Consider the following 24,724-nt stretch of genomic DNA (forward strand, 5'->3'; position numbering starts at 1 on the left):
TCGATTTACTTTCAATTTTCCTTTATTTTTGGAATTTCTTTTTAAAATTATTTTTAATATTAATACTAAGTAGCGAACAACTAAACAGTTACAGCTTTGCATTGGCAGTGTAAAGACTGAAGACTATTTCTCAATGGCAACATCCAGTCATGCTTGCTGTCCTTGACCCTTAGTAACATTCTTGCTCACTGATTTCAGAAAGACTTCCAGGAGTAAAGATACATTTGAAAGTGGCTGAGAATAGTTTTAAAATCCAACTTCCCTGGCTTGATAGTGAAATGACCACACTGTCTGGTCACTGGGTCAAAAATCAATTACAAAACAGGAGAGTTTTTGCATTAGCCTTAGTAAAAGACGGACTCGAAAACCACAACCGGGGGAAAAAAAGCAACCATTAAACTACAGGAAATACACTATTGGTTTTTTCCTCTTGGCGAGATGGGTCGACTGCTTTCCAGCTCCGCTGTGGATCCTCTGAAGTTCACGGTTCGCTCTGTCGCTTCTGCCCAGACCCCCGTCCCCATAGAAGCCTTCGCAGGGTAGCCTTGCAGCCAGGTCCCACTCCCTACCTTCAGGGGACCTCGTGCCAGGCCCCACCCTAGCCAGAGCCCCAGAGTCCCACTCCATCGCCTCCGGCAGGCCCCAAGCCAGGTGGGGGACGAGCCCAGGCCGGGCGTTAGCTCCCAGTTCCGCGTCTGCGCAGCGGACGTGGGGCTGGAGCGGGGCCGGCCGGGGAGGCGCAGGATGCGCGGGAGCCAATGGGCAAGCTCGGGGAAACCGGGCTGGCGGCGACGGCCGGACCGGCGCGCACTCTCGGGATGGAGGGCGAGTGCCGGGCGTCTCAGGCGCGCTCCTGGGGCCTCCCGGCTGGGGGCGCCGGCGGGGAGAGCCCGGGGGGTGACGCCCCCCTCTCCGGCAGCATCAGCTCCTCCGCCCTGCTGCAGGCCGAGGTGCTGGATCTGGACGAGGACGAGGACGACCTGGAGGTGTTCAGTAAGGTGAGGGCTGCGCGGCGGCGCGTCCCCGGAAAGTTCCAAGTCAACTCCCGGAGTTGGCCCCGCCGCGCGGCGGCCGCCCTAGCGCGCTCCCCCGGCCCGGCGGAGGCTCGGAGCCGAGGGTGGACGGGTCTTCCCAGGCCGCCTGATCCTGCCTGGCTGCTCGCCGCCCCGGGGCTGACTCCCAGCACGTCCCGAATTGCAGCAGTTCACTCTTCTGCACTTTGACCTTGCGTTCGGCAGGGCCATGGCTTCGTGGAGTCTGCAAAGTTGTGCCATTTCCCACTTTTCTCCTCTTTCCTTCTCTGACGCGGATATTTCCAGGGGCAGTGCTGGAACCCGGGAGGCGGTAGCCCGAAAGTGCCCCCGCCCCTGGCAGCTTTTACGGCGCAGCCAGCCTTGAACCCTGGGAGCGAAATCACCCGAGTCTAGGGAAATTATTCTCGATTTAGTGTCGTTGCTGGTTTTGGATTGGAGACTTGGGTGGCGCCGGAGGTAAGTCTTAAGTCTAGTGGGAAGAGGCGTTGGGAAATCCCTCTTCAGGAGAAAACAATTCGTGTGTCCAACTAGGAAGCTCCTGCGCTGCGGAGCTCAGGATTTTTTAAATATTAGCTCCTGCCACCCAGTTCACCACCGGCGCTTTCATTTTTAAACCTAACCCAGGGAAACCTAGAGACCAAAGGGTCCTCTGAACTTTCAGGATAGTTGGAGAGAAATTGACTCGGTCACTGGCAGACTTGTGGTGCCTGTAGGCTGATGGTTGTAATTTTGTTTTGGAAAAGAAAAATACCATTCTTGGGAGGCCATTCAATGCCACTGCAGCTTCTCTCAGTTGCTGCTGGCAGAAGAGTTGAGATGGGAACATTGTATTTCATTACTAAGAAGCCTGTGCAGTAGGTGTTACCTTGAGGTGTTAAGTAAAGCAACAGACTTCACCACTGCTTTATTCTGGGAGAGAAGTTATAAAGTGGACAAGCATACTCAGACCCCAAAGAAGAATATGCAAAACTCCCCCCTCCCCCCCCCCCCCATTTTTCCCTTTAGGATTAAGTGAAGTGGTAGGCACAGGTGTATTGGGGAAGTTCAGACAGAGTATCTGGTTTATATGCTTGATGAAATCACGTGACCTTTCAGTGTGTTTAAATTGTAAAACAGTGGAATTATTTTTTGTTTACTTGTAAAAAGTTTACACTGACTTTTTTGTTGTTGTTCCACACATACTTTATGTTCAGATCAAGGACAGTTGATCAGTTCTTATTGCCTTCTAAGATACCATTGTTGTTTAGTCACTAAGTCATATCTGACTCTTTGGGACCTGGTGGATTGTAGCCCACCAGGCTTCTCTGTCCATGGGGTTTCCCAGGCAAGAAAACTGGAGTGGGTTGCCATTTCCTTCTCCAGTCCCGACTCAGGGATCGAACCTGTGTCTCTTGCTTTGGCAGGAAGATTGTTTACCACTGGAGCCACCAGACTATGAGCGTTAGCCTTTGGGGCTCTGCACTGTGAAGCTTGGGGTGGGGAGGATGTGTACAGGGAGTATGTAGAGAGTGGCAAGTGCATACGTATCAGGATCATCTGGGGTGGTTTAAATGTCACGTGCTTTCTCTCTCCCCAGATTCTAAGTGTCCTGGCCTCCACCAAGAATCACCGTTTTAATGAGCCTCTTGTAGTCTGAGGCTGATCTTAGATGAAGCTAATGAAATTTGAGTTTGGGCTGTTTGTTTGCCTAGGTCTGTGGAAAATGTGAGATACTGGGAGTAGTACAGGTTCTAGGTGGGAAAGGAATGATAGATTGTAGCCAGAAGCATTTCTTTCATTTTTTTTAAAAATATAAATTTATTTATTTTAATTGGAGGCTAATTACTTTACAATATTGTATTGGTTTTACCATACATTGACAGGAATCTGCCACAGGTGTGCATGTGATCCCCATCCTGAACCCCCCTCCCACCTCCCTTTCCATCCTATCCCTCTGGGTCGTCCCAGTGCACCAGCCCCGAGCATCCTATATGTGAAAGGAATCGCCAGTCCAGTTTCGATGCACGATACAGGATGCTGGGGGCCAGAAGCATTTCTAAGTAAGCATTTCTGGTGAATTGCTTAAAGCCATCTCAGAAGAAAGGAATCTAGAACTCTGAGACTCCAATCAGCTGTTGAGCTTTCTTTTCTCATTCCAAATAAAACAATTGTTTTTCCACCTAATTTTGTTTTGTAATTGTGTATTCTGTTTTAAAAGAATGTAAGTTTCAGCAACATACTTAACCACTGCTTTATTAAGCAGTGCATTTAGTAAGGTGCAATATTGTATCTTTACCTTAACCTATGTGGCTGGCTTCTATAGAAGAGGGCCTTGACTTTTATATGGCTCCAATACAACACTAGCAAGCAGGATGGATCCAAGCGTATGAATCCTGCTTGATTATATTTTAGTAAGTTGAATTTTGCAGCCATTAACTGCAGTTCGACAAGCAGATTTAAGAAACTCGTCTTCACTTGGCCTGCTCTCTCTGCTGCTGCTAAGTTGCTTCAGTCGTGTCCAACTCTGTGTGACTCCATAGACGGCAGCCCACCAGGCTCCCCCATCCCTGGGATTCTCTAGGCAAGAATATTGGAGTGGGTTGCCATTTCCTTCTCCAATGCATGAAAGTGAAAAGTGAAAGTGAAGTCGCTCAGTCGTGTCCGATTCTTAGCGACCCCATGGACTGCAGCCTACCAGGCTTCTCTGTCCATGGGATTTTCCAGGCAAGAGTACTGGAGTAGGGTGCCATTGCCTTCTCCTACTGCTCCCTTTTTAGCCTGCTTCTCTGTAGAACCCTACCACTGTCCAGCATACCTTAAGCTGGTATCAACTATTGCTTTTGAAGTGTACTAACTTTACCCTTGAGAACTTTGAGACTGACAGTTTTCATATTCAGTTTATATTTACAATTGTATCTCTTATTTCCTTAGATTATTTATGAGTATATATACCGTACCCCTGTCCAAGTGCTTTTTCTTTTAATCTTTTTATAATGGAAGTAGAGTTGATATACAGTAGTATAGTAGTTTCTGCTGTATGATGTAATGATTTGACATTTGTATGCATTATGAATCCGACTACCATGATAAATCTAGTAACCATCATAAATTCACTGCAGTATTATCGACTGTATTCTCTACATGTGCGTTACATACCTGTGACTTTAGTTGCTTTATAACTGAAAGTTTGCACGTTTTAATCCCTTTAACCTATTCCTCCCTCTTCCAAACTACTAGTTTGTATCTGTGGATCTTGTTTCTGTTTTTATTTGTTCATTTGTTCTATTTTTTATATTCTACATATAAATGAAATGATAAAACATTTGTCTGACTTATTTCACTTCCTAATACTCTCTAGGTCCATCCATGTTGTTATAGGCGGCAACATTTTATTTCTTTTTTATGGCTGAGTAATATTCAGTTGTGTGCATATATACACAGTATCTTCTTTGTCTGTTCATCTACTGATGGACACTTAGATTGCTTCCATAACCTGGCTGTTGCAGATGATGCTACTGTGAGAATGAAAAAAAAGTAGTGAAAGTGCTAGTTGCTCAGTTGTGTGCCACTCTTTGCAAACCCATGGACTGTAACCTGCCAAGCTCCTCTGTCCATGGAATTTTCTGGGTAAGAACATTGGAGTGGATAGCCATTCCCTGCTCCAAAGGATCTTCCTGACCCGGGGATCAAACTTGGGTCTCCTGCCCCGCAGGAGATTCTGACACTGCCCTGACAGATTCTTTACTGTCTGAGCCACTAGGGAAGCAAGTGAGCATTGGGGTGCATGCATGCATGCTAAGTTGCTTTAGTTGTGTCCAACACTTTGTGACCCTGTGGACCATAGCCCACCAGGCTCCTCTGTCCTTGGGATTCTCCAGGCAAGAATACTGAAGTGGTTTGCCATTCCCTTCTCCAGGGGATCTTCCTAACCCAGGGATCGAACCCACACCTCTTATGTCTCCTACATTGGCAGGCATAATTTTTATCACTAGCACAACCTTGGAAGCCCCAAAATATATAGAGGTGTGTATATCTTTTCAAATTAGTGTTTTCATTTCTTCAGACAAATACTCAGAAGTGGGATCGCTAGATCATATGATCATTCTTAATTTTTTGAGAAACCTTCATACTGTTTTCCATAGTGACTGCATCAATTTACATTCCCACCAATAGTGCATGAGGGTTTCCTTTTCTCCAAATTTTTATCAACACTTGTTTTTTGTTGTTCATTTTATTAAAACCATTCAGACAGGTATGAGGTGATATCTGCCATATTATGATTTGGATTTGCATTGCCCTAGTGATTAGTGACATTGAACATTCTTTTCCTTTGTCTTCTGACCATCTTTATGTCTTCCTTGGAAAACTGTCTATTCAGGTCTTCTACTCATTTTTAAATTGGGTTGTTTCTTTTGTTTTGCTTATTTTCTTTTTAGTGATTATTCATTTTATTTATTTTATTTTTTTAATTTTTATTTTTACTTTATTTTACTTTACAATACTGTATTGGTTTTGCCATACATTTATATGAATCCGCCACGGGTATACAAGAGTTCCCAATCCTGAACCCCCCTCCCACCTCCCACCCCATATCATCTCTCTGGGATCATCCCTGTGCACCAGCCCCAAGCATCCTGTATGCTGTATTGAACATAGACTGGCGATTCATTTCTTACATGATAGTATACATGTTTCAATGCCATTCTCCCAAATCATCCCACCCTCTCCCTCTCCCTCAGAGTCCAAAAGTCCATTCTATATATCTGTGTCTCTTTTGCTATCTCGCATACAGGTTATCATTACCATCTTTCTAAATTCCATATATACGTGTTAGTATACTGTATTGGTGTTTTTCTTTCTGGCTTACTTCACTCTATATAATCGGCTCCAGTTTCATCCACCTCATTAGAGCTGATTCAAATGTAGTCTTTTTAATGGCTGTTCATTTTATATTGAGTTGAAGGAGTTCTTTATATATTTTGGATATAACACCCTTATCAGATATATCACTTGCAGATAACTTCTTCCATTCAGTAGGTTGCCTTTTCATTTGTTGATGGCTTTCTTTGCTATGCAAAAGCTTCTTAGCTTGATATAGTTCCATTTGTTTAATTTTGCTTTTGGTACTCTTGCCTGAAGAGATAAATTCTTAGATATTGCTAAGACCAAGATTAAAGAGCAGCTGCCTTTGTTTTCTTTTAGGAGTTTATGGTTTCAGGTGTTACATTTAAGTCTTTAATCCATTTTGAGTTTACTTCTTTTTTTTAGTATAAGAAAATGGTTCAGTTTCAGTCTTCTGCATGTCTCTGTCCAGGTTTCCCATTACCACCTATTGAACAGACTGTCTTTTCCCTACTATATATTCTTGTACCACTTTTCATAAATTAATTGGCTATATAAGCATGGGTTTATTTCTGGGCTTTCTGTCCGGTTTCATTGATCTATGTATCTGTTTTTGTGACAGTACCATACTGTTTGTTTACTATAGTTTTTTAGCATAGTTTGAAGCCAGGGAACATGATACTGCTCACATTGTTCTTCTTTTTTTTTTTTAATGTTTTTCATTTTATTTTATTTTCAGATTTTATTTTATTTATTGACTTTACAATATTGTATTGGTTTTGCCATATGTCAGAATGAATCCGCCACAGGTGTACACATGTTCCCAATCCTGAACCCCCCTCCCACTTCCCTCCCCTGTTCTTCTTTCTTAAGATCACATTGATTATTCAAGGTCTTCTGTGGTTCCACACAAATTTTAGGATTATTTGTTCTACTTCTGTGAAAAATGCCATTCATATTTTGGTAGGGCTTGTATTGAATCTGTAGATTGCTTTGGGTAATATGGACATTTTAACAATATTAATTCTTTCATTCCATAAACATGGTATATCTTTCCATTTATTTGTATTTTCTTCAATTTCTTTTATAAGTATCTTATAGTTTTTAAAGGATAGATCTTTTACCTTAGTAGTTTAAATTTATTCCTTGGTATTTTTTTCTATGAAGTTATTTTAAGTGGAATTATATTCTTATTTCTCTGACAGTTGATATTAGTGTATAAAAACACAACAAATTTCTGTATGTTGATTTTTGTATCCTACAGCTTTAATGAATTCATTTATTCTGATAGTTTTTTTGGTGGAGTATTTTTTTTTTCCTATTTTTATAGTGTCATGTCATCTGCAAACAGTGATAGGTTTTACTTCTTCCTTTTCAATTTATAATTCTTTTTACCTCCCTTTGTCTGATGCCTGTGGCTAAGACTCTCTATACTCTGTTGAATAAAAGTGATGAGAGTTCAGTTCAGTCGTTCACTCCTGTACGACTCTTTGTGACCCCATGAACTGCAGCACACCAGACCTCCCTGTCCATGACCAACTGCCAGAGTCCACCCAAACCAATGTGCATAGAGTCGGTGATGCCATCCAGCCATCTCATCCTCTGTCGTCCCTTCTTCTCCTGTCCTCAATTTCCCCAGCATCAGGGTCTTTTCCAATGAGTCAGCTCTTCACATCAGGTGGCCAAAGTATTGGCGTTTCAGCTTCAACATCAGTCCTTCCAGTGAACACCCAGGACTGATCTCCTTTAGGATGGACTGGTTGGATCTCCTTGCAGTCCAAGAGATAGTCAAGAGTCTTCTCCAACACCACAGTTCAAAAGCATCAATTTTTCATTGCTCAGCTTTCTTTATAGTCCAACCTTCGTATCCTCACATGACTGCTGGAAAAACCATACCCTTGACTAGACGGACCTTTGTGGACAAAGTAATGTCTCTGCTTTTTAATATACTGTCTAGGTTGGTCATAACTCTCCTTGCAAGGAGTGAACATCTTTTAATGTTATGGCTGCAGTCATCATCTGCAGTGATTTTGGAGCCCAGAAAAATGTCAGCCACTGTTTCCACTATTTCCCTATCTATTTCCCGTGAAGTGATGGGACCAGATGCCATGATCTTCGTTTTCTGAATGTTGAGCTTTAAGCCAATTTTCACCTCCTTTTTCACTTTCATCAAGAGGCTGTTTAGTTTTTCTTCACTTTCTGCTATAAGGGTGGTGTCATCTGCATATCTGAGGTTATTGATATTTCTCCCGACATGCTTGATTCCAGCTTGTGTTTCTTCCAGTCCAGCATTTCTCATGATGTACTCTGCATATAAGTTAAATAAACAGGGTGACAACATACAGCCTTGACGTACTCCTTTTCCTATTTGAAACCAGTCTGTTCCATGTCCAGTTATAACTGTTGCTTCCTGACCTGCATACAGGTTTCTCAAGAGGCAGGTCAGGTGGTCTGGTATTCCCATCTCTTGAAGAATTTTCCACAGTTTATTGTGATCCACACAGTCAGAGGCTTTGGCATAGTCGATAAAGCAGAAATAGATGTCTGGAACTCTATTGCTTTTTCGATGATCTAGCAGATGTTGGCAAATTGATCTCTGGTTCCTCTGCCTTTTCTAATACCAGCTTGAACATCTGGAAGTTCACGGTTCATGTATTGCTGAATCCTGGCTTCGAGAATTTTGAGCATTACCTTACTAGCATGTGAGATGAGTGCAATTGCGCAGTACTTTGAGCATTCTTTGGCATTGCCTTTCTTTGGGATTGGAATGAAAACTGACCTTTTCCAGTCCTGTGGCCACTGCTGAGTTTTCCAAATTTGTTGTCATATTGAGTGCAGCACTTTCACAGCATCATCTTTCAGGATTTAAGATAGCTTAACTGGAATTCCATCATATCCACTAGCTTTGTTCCTAGTGATGCTTTCCAAGGCCCACCTGACTTCACATTCCAGGATGTCTGGTTCTAGATGAGTGATCACACCATCATGATTATCTGGATCATGAAGATCTTTTTTGCACAGTTCTTCTGTGTATTCTTGCTACCTCTTCTTAATATCTTCTGTTTCTAGTAGGTGCATACCATTTCTGTCCTTTATGGAGCCCATCTTTGCATGAAATGTTCCCTTGGTATGTCTAATTCTTGAAGAGATCTTGTCTTTCCCATTCTATTGTTTTCCTCTATTTCTTTGCATTGATTGCTGAGGAAGGCTTTCTTATTTCTCCTTGCTATTCTTTGGAACTCTGCATTCAAATGGGTGTATCTTTCCTTTTTTCCTTCCTTTTCACTTCCCTTCTTTTCACAGCTATTTGTAAGGCCTCCTCAGACAGCCATTTCGCTTTTTTGCATTTCTTTTTCTTGGGGGTGGTCTTGATTCCTGTCTCCTGGACAATGTCGTGAACCTCGGTCCATAGTTCATCAGGTACTCTGTCTATCAGATCTATTCCTTGAATCTATTTCTCACTTCCACTGTATGGTCATAATGGATTTGATTTAGGTTATACCTGAATGAGTAATAGAGTTTTGCCAAGAAAATGCACTGGTCGTAGCAAACACCCTCTTCCAACAACACAAGAGAAGACTCTACACATGGACATCACCAGATGGTCAACACCGAAATCAGATTGATTATATTCTTTGCAGCCAAAGGTGGAGAAGCTCTATACAGTCAACAAAAACAAGACCAGGAGCTGACTGTGGCTCAGTTCATGAACACCTTATTGCCAAATTCAGTCTTAAATTGAAGAAAGTAGGGAAAACCACTAGACCATTCAGGTATGACCTAAATCAAATCCCTTAGGATTATACAGTGGAAGTGACAAATAGATTTAAGGGCCTAGATCTGACAGATAGAGTGCCTGATAAACTATGCACTGAGGTTCACAGCATTGTACAGGAGACAGTGATCAAGACCATCCCCATGGAAAAGAAATGCAAAAAAGCAAAATGGCTGTCTGAGGAGGCCTTACAAATAGCTGTGAAAAGAAGAGAAGTGAAAAATAAAGGAGAAAAGGAAAGATATAAGCATCTGAATGCAGAGTTCCAAAGAATAGCAGGAAGAGATAAGAAAGCCTTCCTCAGCAATCAATGCAAAGAAATAGAGGAAAACAATAGAATGGGAAAGACTAGAGATCGCTTCAAGAAAATTAGAGATACCAAGGGAACATTTCATGCAAAGATGGGCTCAATAAAGGACAGAAATGCTTTGGACCTAACAGAAGCAGAAGATATTAAGAAGAGGTAGCAAGAATACACAGAAGAACTGTACAAAAAAGATCTTCAAGACCAAGATAATCACGATGGTGTGATCACTCACCTAAAGCCAGACATCCTGGAATGTGAAGTCAAGTGGGCCTTAGGAAGGATCACTACGAACAAAGCTAGTGGAGGTGATGGAATTCCAGTTGAGCTCTTTCAAATCCTGAAAGATGATGCTGTGAAAGTGCTGCACTCAATATGCCAGCAAATTTGGAAAACTCAGCAGTGGCCACAGGACTGGAAAAGGTCAGTTTTCATTCCAATCCCAAAGAAAGGCAATGCCAAAGAATGCTCAAACTACCACACAATTACACTCATCTCACACGCTAGTAAAGGAATGCTCAAAATTCTCCAAGCCAGGCTTCAGCAATACGTGAACCATGAACTTCCAGATGTTCAAGCTGGTATTAGGAAAGGCAGAGGAACCAGGGATCAAATTGCCAACATCCGCTGGATCATCAAAAAAGCAAGAGTATCCAGAAACACATCTATTTCTGCTTTATCGGCTATGCCAAAGCCTTTGACTGTGTGGATCACAATAAACTGTGGAAAATTCTTCAAGAGATGGGAATACCAGACCACCTGACCTGCCTCTTGAGAAACCTGTATGCAGGTCAGGAAGCAACAGTTAGAACTGGACATGGAACAACAGACTGGTTCCAAATGGGAAAAGGAGTACGTCAAGGCTGTATGTTGTCACCCTGCTTATTTAACTTATATGCAGAGTACATCATGAGAAATGCTGGACTGGAAGAAACACAAGCTGGAATCAAGATTGCTGCGAGAAATATCATTAAGCTCAGATATGCAGATGACACCATCCTTATGGCAGAAAGTGAAGGGGAACTAAAAAGCCTCTTGATGAAAGTGAAAGTGGAGAGTGAAAAAGTTGGCTTAAAGCTCAACATTCAGAAAACGAAGATCATGGTATCTGGTCCCATTACTTCATGGGAAATAGAAGGGGAAACAGTGAAAACAGTGCCAGACTTTATATTTTGGGGCTCCAAAATCACTGCAGATGGTGACTGCAGCCATGAAATTAAAAGACACTTACTCCTGGGAAGAAAATTCATGACCAACTAGATAGCATATTGAAAAGCAGAGACATTACTTTGCCAACAAAGGTCCGTCTAGTCAAGGCTATGGTTTTCCAGGGGTCATGTATGGATGTCAGAGTTGGACTGTGAAGAAAGCTGAACACCGAAGAATTGATACTTTTGAACTGTGGTGTTGGAGAAGACTCCTCACAGTCCCTTGGACTGCAAGGAGATCCAAGCAGTCCATCCTGAAGGCGATCAGCCCTGGGATTTCTTTAGAAGGAATGATGCTAAAGCTGAAACTCCAGTACTTTGGCCACCTTATGCGAAGAGTTGATGCATTGGAAAAGACTCTGATGCTGGGAGGGATTGGGGGCTGGAGGAGAAGGGGACGACACAGGATGAGATGCCTGGATGGCACCACTGACTCGATGGACGTGAGTCTGAGTGAACTCTGGGAGTTGGTGATGGACAGGGAGGCCCGGCCTGCTGCGCTTCATGGGATCGCAAAGAGTTAGACACGACTGAGCGGCTGAACTGAATTTGAACTGATATCTGAATGGTTTAGTGGTTTTCTCCACTTTCTCAATTTTAGTCTGAATTTGGCAATAAGGAATTCATGATCTGAGCCACAGTCTGCTCCATGTCTTATTTTTGCTGACTGTATAGAGCTTATCCATCTTTGGCTGCAAAGATTATAATCAATTTGATTTCTGTGTTGACCATCTGGTGATATCCATGTGTCGAGTCTTGTCTTGTGTTATTGTGGACAACTCATTTTGTTCTTGATCATAGAGGAAAAGCTTTCAGTTTTTCACTGTATGTTAGCTGTGGCTTTGTCATATATGCCTTTGTTATGTTGAGGTATGCTCCCTTTATTCCCACTTTGTTGAGAATTTTTCTTATAAATAGATGTTAAATTTTGTCAAATGCTTTTTCTTATCTATTGAGATGATCATATAGTTTTCATTCATTTTGTTAATGTGGTTTGTGTGTATGCTCAGTTGCTTCAGTCATGTCCGACTCTGTGTTCCCGTGGACTTTAGCCCGCCAGGCAATGGGTTGCCATGCCCTTCTCCAAGGGAACTTCCCAACCTAGGGATTGAACCCTTGTCTCTTGGATCTTCTACATTGCAGGCAGAGTGTTTACTGCTGAGTCATTGAGGAAGTCTTTAATGTGGTTTATTGGGGTACATTTGCAGATGAGAAGCTTTTTAAAGAGCTTATTTCTTTGATTTATAATCTTTTTTTTTCATAGTCCGTTACAAGTAAGTACCTGTTAAATACCTGTTAAATATTTTTGTGTAAGATGCTATGCTAAGGATTCTTTGGAACAAAGAAATGCAAGATTCGTATCTTGTTATCACAGTCTTGGAGTTCAGCTGGAAGATGTGACAGAAACTCTAAATGACAGTATACATCAAGAGAGATAGGAAAGTAAAACAAAGTATTGTTCTGAGTTTTCAAATAATCCAGTTAGGAGAAAATGACATCAGCTCTCAATAGAACACAGAGAATGCAGAGGCTATTGACTTAAAAGGACAAAAATAGATGTGGAAGATAGGAAAACATAAATGATAATTTGTAAAAAAAGGATAAGAATAGGATAAAAAGTGTAGCAATAATTTTAGAACTGGGCCAAAATAAGGTGAGACTTGCAAAAAATTTACCTAGAGAATAGGGAGAAACTTGCATATATAAAATAAAGTTTTTTGGGGAAAAAGATTATATTAAAATAAGTTACCTTTATTTTTATTAAATACTGTAATGTATAGAAGAAATAATAGTTGAAACAGAGCATAGGTGAATATGTCACAGTGAAACACTGAGATATTTATGTGTTACTCAGTAAATAATAGCCAATAAAGTGAAGGTCTATATTATTTAGGATAATCAGGGAATTTACACATGTAATTATTGTCATCACCACTAGTCAACCTCGAGAAGTCATGGTGTGTAGGCTTAGTGTTCAGAAGCTGGAGCTTCTGAGGTGAAAATTCTTTTTAAAAATAATGGGGCAGAAAAAAGGTTCTGCAAGGTATGTGCGTGTTTCCTCAGTTGTGCCCCACTCTTTGCAACCACGTGAACTGTAGCCTGTCAGGCTCCTCTGTCCATGGGATTTTCCAGGCAGTAATATTGGAGTGGGTTTCCATTTCCTTCTCCATCTGGAAGGTACAGACAAACAAAATTAATTTCAAGCTCTGACAAAGCTTTAAAAGCAACAGAACTATTTAGTATATTTAGTATAAACACTTTGAAGAGAAGGAGGTGATCATTTTTAATGAGAATGGTAGATAACTAAGATTATTTTATAGTAAATTAGAAATATAACAATGTATGTATTATATATGTATATATTATATGTACAATGTATATAGTATATATAGTATGTATGTATATTTATATATATAATATACGTATATGTGTATAATATACATAGTATATGTATACCTAATACATAATACATACACAATATATGTATACATATAATGTATGTATATTATGTATATTGTATATATGTATATACATATATACATAATATACATATACATACATATACATACATACACATACATATACATATATACATATATATTATATATACATAATATATGTATACCTAATATATAATACGTACACAATATATGTATACCTAATACACAATATATACATATGTTAAAATACACAGTACATACATAATACACACATATATAATACATACATACTATATGTATGTGTACCTAATACATATACATACATAATACATGCATACCTAACACACACATATGTACATGTAAATATACATATGTAAATATATGTATATGTAAATGTACATATGTAAATATATGTAAAATATATAATGCATTATATATTAATAATATATTAATAATGCATATTATTTTATGTAATATATATAAAATATGTATATGTAAATATACATATATAAATATATGTAAATATATATTTTATATAATATATAATATATATTAATCATACATATTAATATATAATATATATAATATGTACATATTAAAATATATACATATTTATGTATTAGGTATACATATATATGTATAGTATATATAATATATACATGTATTATATACAATATGTATAATATAATATGTATATATTATATGTACATGTATATAGTATATATATAGTATATATGTATATATTATATATATAACACTATATATTATGTTATGTATATAACAATGTATATGTTATATATATAACAATGAATATACTATTTCCGAAGCTTGAAAGAAACACTCATATTTTTGTGGAAAAGGTTATTTTTGAAAGAATAATTAGCTCTATTGTTGAGACTTCCAGCTCTGATATGTTGTGTGTTTGTATGTGTATGTGTGTGTGTCTGTATAATCTTTATCAGTGGAGGGACAATTATACTATTTAATAATTCTATCAAATACTTAGAAGATATTGGAAATCTGGTTACTAATTTTCACATTTGTTCTCGAAACCATTTTTATTTAGCTCCTATTGTTTGCCTCTATTAGTCATGATCATGATAATCAAAATTCTCTCCATTGATTTAAATGAAGAGAGTTTAATGCAAGGACTATTTATAGCATTTTGGGCAAGTTTCAGGAACAAAAGAAGGATACTGAGGTATTTAGAGACTTGCAGTAATAAAAAGCGATTAGAACCCCTTAGTTCTAAAGGGAAGAGAAATGGAAATAGTGTTGCTGGAACTCAAGGATGCTTGGAGCTGTGGAGAAGAGGCCACTTCCACATGAGCTGTGTTGACACGGAGATGAAGCTAGAAACATGCCACTGCCTGAGGTGTGGTCCCAAAGCAGGGAGGAAATGTAACAGTGTATATATTTATTTGAACAAGCTGTTGAAGAAATCACTCACATTTTGGTTGGAAAGGTTATTTTGGAAAGAATTAGCTTTCCAAAAGCTATAGTTGTTGAGAAATCCAGCTTTGATGTGTGTGTGTGTGTGTGTGTGTGTGTAAAATCACTTTAGCCGTAGCTAAAGTTCCAGGCAACATCCAGCATTAAATGACTAGCTTATGAGTAAAGATGTCTAGCATGATGTCAGTCCTTAGCACTGAGGCATGGTATCTTCTCAGCCAAGCCCCGCATATAATGCAGGTGAAACATCCCGTTTCTGCTGTATCTTGTCAGAATTCTTGACCTAATAAACCACTAAGCAAATAAAATATAAAAACAAAATATCTGTGTTGATTTGTTATTCAGCAGTAGAAACTATAACAAAAGCTAGTAGTCTGTAAAACATAATCGGCCTTTCGGATCTTTTGATAAATACAGGATTACAGCAGGCAAGTTATGTGTTCCCCTTTCTCTGACCCTCATCTTGATCCTGCCTCCATGAGTCTTAGCATTTTGATGGTTAAAGAGGAGCCGATAAAGGAAAATAGGGCTGATCCAGGACTATTTCTGTTCCTCCCTCTAGACACTCCACTGTCTACCAGCTCAGCCTTCTTATATGTTAAGTACTTTTATATTCCTCCTAGAGGAGGAAGAGTAGGTGAATGAAGTAGAAAGATGAAAAATCCTCAAGTTCTCCTTATGAGTGAGCATATATGGTCAGCAATAGAATTAAAACAAATGAGGAACTTGGAGGGTAAATTTGGATAGATTGTGTATAGAACCATTTTATGTACAAGCATCCCTAGTGGTTTGCAGTGACTGAATGGAAATATATCCAAATGACACAGTTTCTGAACAAATAATATATTTCAAGATCATATGGTGTATTAATTGTACTGTAATTCAAACTGTCTATGCAGCTGAAGTTCCATTCCACCTTCTGTATTTTAAAAGGGAGTTGATAGTCTGTGTCAGAAAACAGCAAAGGGATATTATGTCTTCTGTGGATACCAGTGACCTGACTGTTTGGAATACTGTTTTGTGAGACAGTCTTAGATCCAGTCTGGGCTTGGCAGAGTGAGGGTTTGGATCCAACAGCACTGTCTTTCATTGGCACAAGGAGTAGGGAGGGCTGCTGCAGTAGTAACAGTCTCACTGTACATTTGCCATCATGAAGGAGAATAAACTAAGGCGTTTCACTGATGATATGTTCTGGCAACCATGGCCTCTGAAGAAAGGCTGGGAAGAGCAAAATGTAGTTTAGCTTGGAAAAAGACTTGGGCTGATTTTTTGAAACAAACTTTATGAAGAGTTCTTCCAGTGGATTAAATGTGTATAGTTTTGAAGGGCAGAACCAAAACCTAGGTCAAAGTATATAGAGATCAGTTTTAGGTCAGTTGATGGAATAGTTTTGTAATTGAAGGTTCCAGAATAAAAGTTATACTCAGCTACTTTGGCCACATCATGTGAAGAGTTGACTCACTGGAAAAGACTCTGATGCTGGGAGGGATTGGGGGCAGGAGGAGAAGGGGACGACAGAGGATGCGATGGCTGGATGGCATCACTGACTCGATGGACGTGAGTCTGAGTGAACTCCGGGAGTTGGTGATGGACAGGGAGGCCTGGCGTGCTGCGATTCATGGGGTTGCAAAGAGTTGGACACGACTGAGCAACTGAACTGAACTGAGGCCGTAAATCCTGTCACTGTAATTGCTCTAGGACAAACTGAATGATTAAGTGTCTCAGAGGAGAAGAGCCTGTGACGGTTGCACAGTCGCTTCCACTATTAAGAGGCTGTTACAAATGGAATTTTAACTTTTGCCAGACTTGACTATGAGAGCAACAGGGCACATCACATAGGTGTTCCTGCTCATCCCTTCAGCTAACCACTGCAGCTTAATTTCCAAACTAAATTATGTTTTACAATTCCCGAATTCTAATATTTCTCTTCCTACACCTGTTATGTTTTTCATTGAGTTCTCTATTAAGGGTGTGGCAGTTTCTTAGCTATCTAAGATGAAATATCTGTGCCATGTCTTAACCTTCTGTTTATGCCTTTCACTCACTCTCTCTGTTCTTTACATATCTGAGAAGTCCCATTTGGTTTTATCTTCTTGGTATCTGGAATTAGTGCCATTGCTCCAACCCTACGTAAAATTGTGGTTACCTTTGAGAACCATTAATATAGCCTCAGAAGGTCTTCATTCTTCTGATGTTTTGCCTGTAGGCTGACCTACATCCTCACAGAGAACTAATGTTTCCAGAGCACACAGCTTGGAACATACTGAATATATTGTCACATTGTGACATCCAGGCTCTTGGTGATTAGACTACACCCTGGCTTTCCTTGCCTCCTCCCTCACCCACCTACCTTTCTGTCTCTCCCCTTCAGTTCAGTTCAGTTCAGTTGCTCAGTCGTGCCCGACTCTTTGCGACCCATGAACTGCAGCACGCCAGGCTTCCCTGTCTATCACCAACTCCCGGAGTTCACTCAGACTCACGTCCATCAAGTTGGTGATGCCATCCAGCCATCTCATCCTCTGTCATCCCCTTCTCCTCCTGCCCCCAATCCCTCGCAGCATCAGACTCTTTTCCAATGAGTCAACTCTTCACATGAGGTGGCCAAAGTACTGAAGTTTCAGCTTTAGCGTCATTCCTTCCAAAGAACACCCAGGACTGATCTGCTTTAGAATAGACTGGTTGGCTCTCCTTGCAGTCCAAGGGACTCTCAAGAGTCTTCTCCAACACCACAGTGCAAAAGCATCAATTCTTCGGCACTCAGCTTTCTTCACAGTTCAACTCACACATCCATACATGACCAATGGAAAAACCATAGCCTTAACTAGATGGACCTTTGTTGGCGATCTGCTTTTGAATATGCCATCTAGGTTGGTCATAACTTTCCTTCCAAGGAGTAAGTGTCTTTTAATTTCATGGCTGCAGTCACCATCTGCTTCACCTTAGCACCCAAAATATGTTCCATGAGTCTGTTGGATCACCTGGGAGCTTTTTAGAATTGCAGTCTCAGAACCCATTCCAGACCAAATGAATCAGATTCAGTATTTTAACAGGATTCCTCAGTGATTTATTTGCACCTTACAATTTACTGTTGGGTCTCAACAAACCAAAATCCTTTCTGTTATTTATGGCCCATTGTAAAGTGACCTCTTTCCTAAGGACATTTTCATTCTCTAGCTAGAATTAATTTCTTCCTATTCTGGGCTTCCTGTAATAGTGTTTTGAATCTCATTAATACCTAATATGTTTTGCCTTATAAAGAGGTATTTTTATTTCTTCTCTCTAAAATCTTGATTGCCTGTCTAGCTCCAATAAATTGAACTCCTTGAAGGTAGAGAGTAGGAACTCTAAATATTAATGGAATAAATACATTAATGAATTTTATGGCCTGTGCATTTTTTTCATGCATACGGACACAGTTATCACAGTAATTTGCCACTGATCTGTTTTCAGTAAATTTGGTTTGTATTGTATTGGTCTTTCCAGTCAGGTTACTAGACCAAATAGAATTTAAAATAAATTTGTCTTGATAAATGTTGAGTAAATGTTATTGATGGATGACACAGGGCTGTGCTGAGCATCAGTCCTAACAAAATCTCCTATTTAGATTTCATTAGGAGAGATAAACACAAAGAATTAAAAAACCCAAAGAAATCATTTAGAAACCTTTTATTTGGAAAAATAAATCCTGTTAAGCCTATAACACCTGTCTCAATCAGGGGGCTTAGTTGCAAGCAATGGAAATCAACTCTGGCAGGAAGAATGAAATAGTAGCTCACAGAGTAGATCTGAAGGCTGGAAATGCAGATACAGAAAAGGACAGGCTCTAGCAGTATCTATGTTGTTGAGTTGCTAAGTCATGCCCAACTCTTTTGCACCTCCACGGACTGTAGCCTGCCAGGCTTCTCGGTCCGTGGAATTACCCAGGCAAGAGTTAACGTGGATTACCATCTTTTTCTCCAGGGGATCTTCCCGACTCAGGGATTGGACCTGCATCCTCTGCACTGCAGGTAAATTCTTTATCGTTGAGCAACCAGGGAAACAGCAGAATCTACACCCAGTTTTCTATTTGGAAATAAGATTGGATGTTGTGTAGCTAAAAGAAAATAAAATCCACGAGAACCTTCAGGGAGAAGAACTGTATAGTTCTTTTGTGCAGATAACAATATTTTGTTTATTGGTCAGTGACACTGGGGAAAATTATTACAAGTATTTCAGGAAAATAATATTAGAAGACCAGATTTGAATTTAATATACTTTATTCCATTGAGTTTTGAAGATGGTGTTTTATTTTTGCAGTTTGGGGGTTCGGATAGGATGTTCTAGTGTAACCCTGATAGCCTGCTAGTTTTTACAACTGGCTAGTGTGATCAAAGGAGGAGGCAATGGCACCCCACGCCAGTACTCTTGCCTGGAAAATCCCATGGATGGAGGAGCCTGGTAGGCTGCAGTCCATGGGGTCGCTAAGAATCGGACACGACTGAGCGACTTAACTTTCACTTTTCACTTTCATGCATTGGAGAAGGAAATGGCAACCCAATCCAGTGTTCTTTCCTGGAGAATCCCAGGGAAGGGAGAGCCTGGTGGGCTACAGTCTATGGGGTTGCACAGAGTCAGACACGACTGAAGTGACTTAGCAGCAGCAGTGTGATCAAAATGAAACAACAGATTCAACAGTTATGTAGTTGTAGTGTTTAAAATTTATTTTTTAATGCATTTTAAAATTGTATCACACACTTTTCAATGACGATATTAGACTAAAAGTTAAACATTTACAGTTACTTTAAGAAGATGCTTTATAGTTGTCTCAATGAACAAATAAAAATTTATAGGCATGAACAGTTTTGTCTGTTTTAAACAGAATATTTGATTAACTCTGACACTACATATATCTAGTCACCCTGGATAACGCAGTGTTACTTGTAGTATTAATAAAAAAGGATGTCAGACAACCAAAATTATTAGCAAATACTGATATAAAAATCAGTAAAACACACCTATGATAAAATAGAACAGAAGGTTAAATTGGCAATTTTTAAAACTGATACTGAAATGATATTTTTGGACCTTAAGAAATTCTTTGGTATGACATACCCTTTGAAAATTATTTTTAACTAACTTAATTGAGATATAATTATATACCACAAAATCCATCCATTTTGGGTAGATGATTTTTTTTTAAAGTAAATTTACTGAGTTGTTCAACCATCACTGTCAACTAGTTTTAGAACATTTTCATCTTCTACCCAAATCTGTCATTCCATTTTCAGTTAGTACCCATTTTTACGCCCAGCCATAGACAACTACTAATCTCCTATTTTCTGTCTCTATAAATTTGCCTTTTTAGGACGTTTCACATAAAAGGAATCGGACATTTTTTTGTGTGTCTGGTTTTTTTAATTTAGCATAATATTTTGTTTTTTTTTTAATCATTTAAATATTATTGTTATAAGAAATAAAAATTTTATTCTAAAATGAGAATCAGAGCTTGTTCATTTAAAATGAAACATTAGGAATAGAAATCCTGTTTAGAATTAAAATGAAAACCTTATTATGTGTGACCAAAAACAAAAGGTAAACTCTTGGTATATGGGTTTTGAAAATTGGGGGGAAAAAGTCCCTCATTCATTCTTTTGTATTAATTCTGAGAAGGTTAAGTATGTGCATCTGTGTGCATACATACATAATACATATGTACATGAATACATCTGTATTTAACTCGAATGAAGGTTGAATGGTATTTTGGGTCAAGCGGGCTTCCCTGGTGGCTCAGAGGTTAAAGCGTCTGCCTGCAAGGCGGGAGACCCAGGTTCAGTCCCTGGGTCAGGAAGATCCCCTGGAGAAGGAAATGGCAACCCACTCCGGTATTCTTGCCTGGAGAATCCCATGGATGGAGGAGCCTGGTAGGTTACAGTTCATGGGGTCGCAAAGAGTCGACGTGACTGAGGGGCTTCACTATCATTATCACTATCCACTAGATAATGCTGTAATACAAATAGCCTCAAGTTCTTAGTGGCTTATCTGCAGTAAAGACTTCTTTCTTCCTCGTGTATATGTCAACTGTGACTGACTGTGAGTCTGGTCCAGGCTTTGGGTCTACTTCATCTGGGGATAAAGACTGAAGAAGTGATGCTAATTAGGTCAAGTCATTTCCGTGGCAGAGGGAAAAGGATACGAGCACTGGTGGAAGCAGACAGTGGCTTCCAGATCTTCTGTCCACACACATGACACCATCCACAGCAAGGCACTAGTCAGATTCACTGGGATGGGGAACAATTTTGCTTTCATAAGGAGGCACTGAAAGTTACCTGGCAATTGACCAGGAGATATATCCCTTTCACAGAAAGACAAGAGATCATTGGGAACAATCAGGCCATCTTCCACAAAGGTTTTGTGGCAAATCCTATGTAAATGGCGTGTCGAACCTTTCTGAATAAGGAAAGCTAATTTTTTTCTATAGCCTACTAAATACAAGCAAGACAATTTTCCACTAGATAGGAAATTACTCAAGCATAATTGAGATAAATGGAAAGACATTAGTCATGATTAATAACCTGCAATTGGTTAATGCTCATGAATAATCTGAGGAAGATCATACAGATCCTTAGCAACCTCTAGCTGTGCAACTGGCGCCTGACTTTGGATTTCAGGGGCAGCATTCATTTATCCTGCAGTTCTCCACTCCTTTTTTTTTCAAGACCTATCAGATGAAAATGTGAATGCTTCCAATTCTGCCACAGTGAATGTCAGTATAAGTTTTGTTGGTTATACCTTCATCAAAGCCTCTGTTCTACCTGTTTGCCTCCTTTCTAGTCCTTCAGCATCCTAAGGGCTTTCCTGCCGTAGGCATTATTGGTTTCCTGGACTGGAATCCACTTTCCTCAGTGTCTTTCATGGCTGGCTCCTTCTCACATCACTTCCTTAAAGGCACCTTCCCTGATAGCTCTCTCAGAAGTATTCCTCTCACTCCTTGCCTTAAATGCTCCAGCAAATCACTCTGGAATTTACTCTCTTTCTTTGTATCTGGACTTATCTTATTTTTCTGTAGTTTTATTTGTTTATTATCTGTTACCCTCCCTGCTAATTACAGTGTAAGCTTCATGGGAGAAGGCATCATGGCAGCCAGTCTTGACTACTATAGAATCCCCAGCCCAGTGCTTAACACATTGTTGACATTCAATGAACCTTTGTGAAATGAAATAAAACTGCTATGCTAGGTGCTTTTTGTGTGTGCATATGGGTGGTGGCAGCCGAATCTTGGCTCTTCCAATTAAGAAATAAGTGATTTGGAGATAATTATTATTATCCCTATACTACAAACTGGGCTTGCCAGGTGGCACTAGTGGTAAAGAACCTGCCAGCCGATACAGGAGACCTTGGAGTCTCAGGTTCGATTCCTGGGTAGGGAAGATCTCCTGGAGGAGGGCATGGCAACCCACTCCAGTATTCTTGCCTGGAGAATCCCATGGACAGAGGAGCCTGGAGAGCTATGGTCCATGGGGTTGCACAGAGTCATATACGACTGAAGCAACTGAGCACACAAAATCCATTTTAGCCAACTATTGCACTTCTTGGGAACCATTTTTTACTATATCCCTGAGTTGGGTGTGCAGTGTTATCTCCCCATGGGACCTATTTTCAACCTCTTTGGGAGTTCTGATTAGTATAATTGCTTCTTCTTGGCTTGCTCTGCTTCCAGTTAGTCATCACAGGAATCTACAATAGTAGAACAATAGTAGATTAGAAGTAGCAGTAGTTGGCTGATACTATGTTTCATATATGTATCCATTACCACAGACTTATTTTCAAACACATTTAGTAGACTGTTATCAGTTATGGATTTACCATTCATGGCTTTAAATGGCTTTTCATGGAATGATGTAACATATCTCTAAGCGAAGTCGCCCAGTCGTGTCCAGCTCTTTGCGACCCCATGGACTGTAGCCCACCTGGCTCCTCCATCCATGGAATGTTTTAGGCAAGAGTACTGGAGTGGGTTGCCATTTCCTTCTCCAGGGGATCTTCCCGAGCCGGCGATCAAACCTGGGTCTCCTGCATTGCAGGCGGACGCTTTACCGTCTGAGCCACCAGGGAAGCAATACATATAAATGCATCTATGATTTGAAGGACACAGTGGAAGATTCTCAATGGTCTTTCAGTCTTCATGTTTTACTTGTTTTTTTCTTTATTTTTTACTTGTCCTTGTTTCATATGTAGTAATCATTACTGAGGTGATCAAAAATATTATTTTGTGAGTGTATTTGTATACCTATCCAAGTGTTAAGAAAAAAATCCCTAAAAGTTATGCAGATGCTAAAAATCTGAAACTTATTTTGACTTCTGCCTACCTACAAAGGGCTTCCCAGATGGTGCTAGTGGTAAAGAACCTGTTTGCAAATGCAGGAGACCTAGGAGATGTGGGTTCAATCCCTGGGTTGTATGGCTGTTTTCAAGAAAAAAATCTTACTAAAATTTTTTAGTGTATCCGCTATGCAATAGGCTTCACAGGTGGCGCAGTGGTAAAAAATCTGCCTGCCAATGCAGGAGACGCAAAAGACACAGATATGATACCTGGGTCGGGAAGACCCCTTGGAGTAGACAATGGCAACCCATTCCAGTATTCTTGCCTGGAGAATTCCATGGATAGAGAAGCCTGGCAGTCTACAGTCCATAGGGTCTCAAAGAGTCAAACATGACTGAAGCACCTTAGCATATATGTACTAAAAATGAAGAGGATTTAATTTTTAGCTTTAAGTTTGATGAGAAAATTATGAAAAGAAAATTAGTGGAATGTTTTCAATAATCAAGAATATATCCTATCCTACTTGAACTGCCTTTTATAAAACTTTAAAAATTATTTTTAATATAGAATATTTTCATGTATACAAAAGAATATGTAGATATCCATATGTATCCATATTACATCCATCACTAAAGGTAATATAACTATTTATATAATATCTATAACTATATAATATCTACAGGGGCAAACAGCCTGTGTGGCCAACTTCGGTCTGCGTTTTGTTCGCAAATAAAGGTTATTGGCATATAACCACACCCATTGATTTTGACTACTTTCACACTGTAGTGCCCAAGGTAAGTAATTATAACAGAGACCAGATGGCCTGTAATGGCCTGTAAGACCCAAATTTGCTATCTGGCCCTTTATGGAAAATATTTGCAGACTCTTAGTAATAGAATAATAATATTGCATCCACCACTAGCTTAGGAAATAAAGCATAACCTCAAATTTTGGTACAGATATGCCTCAGAGATATTGCAGGTTCAGTTTCAGACCGTCACAATAAAGCCAGTATTGCAGTGAAATGAGTCACCCAGTTTTCGTTTTTTCAGTGCATATGACAGTTATGTTTATGCTGCAGTCAGTTAAGTGTGCAAAAAGTACACATACCTTAATTTAAAGATACTTTATTGCTAAAAATTATGTTAACCATAATCTAAGTTTTCAATGAACCATAATCCTTCTACTGCTTAAGGGGCCCGTGTCAGTTTTGGTGGCTGCTTACTGATCAGAGTAGTGGTTGCTGAAAGTTGGGGTGACTATGGCAATTTCTTAAAATAAGACAACAGAATGAGGTTTGCCACATCAGTTGACTCTTCCTTTCACAAATGATTTCTCTGTAGCATGCAATCCTGTTTGGTAGCATTTTATCCACAGAACTTCTTTCAAT

The 24,724-nt window shown here is 39.7% G+C and overlaps 1 protein-coding gene across 5 annotated transcripts in view; it reads left to right on the top strand.

Annotated features, from left to right (window-relative positions):
• Positions 1-440: 440 nt before the first annotated feature.
• SNX7 (sorting nexin 7) overlaps positions 441-24,724 on the top strand; it is a 173,555-nt gene continuing 149,271 nt past the window's right edge. For 4 of the 5 annotated variants that reach the window (XM_069598468.1, XM_069598482.1, XM_069598459.1 and 1 more), the window contains exon 1: positions 441-998. In XM_069598468.1, the coding sequence (XP_069454569.1) occupies positions 759-998 (240 nt within the window). In that variant the 5' untranslated portion in view covers positions 441-758. Of the gene's footprint in view, positions 999-19,000; positions 19,043-24,724 lie in introns of those variants that run through there. The other variant, XM_069598492.1, reaches the window with a different exon arrangement.

The sequence above is a fragment of the Ovis canadensis genome, chromosome 1 (genome assembly GCF_042477335.2).
Source record: "Ovis canadensis isolate MfBH-ARS-UI-01 breed Bighorn chromosome 1, ARS-UI_OviCan_v2, whole genome shotgun sequence".
NCBI classification, from domain to species: Eukaryota; Metazoa; Chordata; class Mammalia; order Artiodactyla; family Bovidae; genus Ovis; species Ovis canadensis.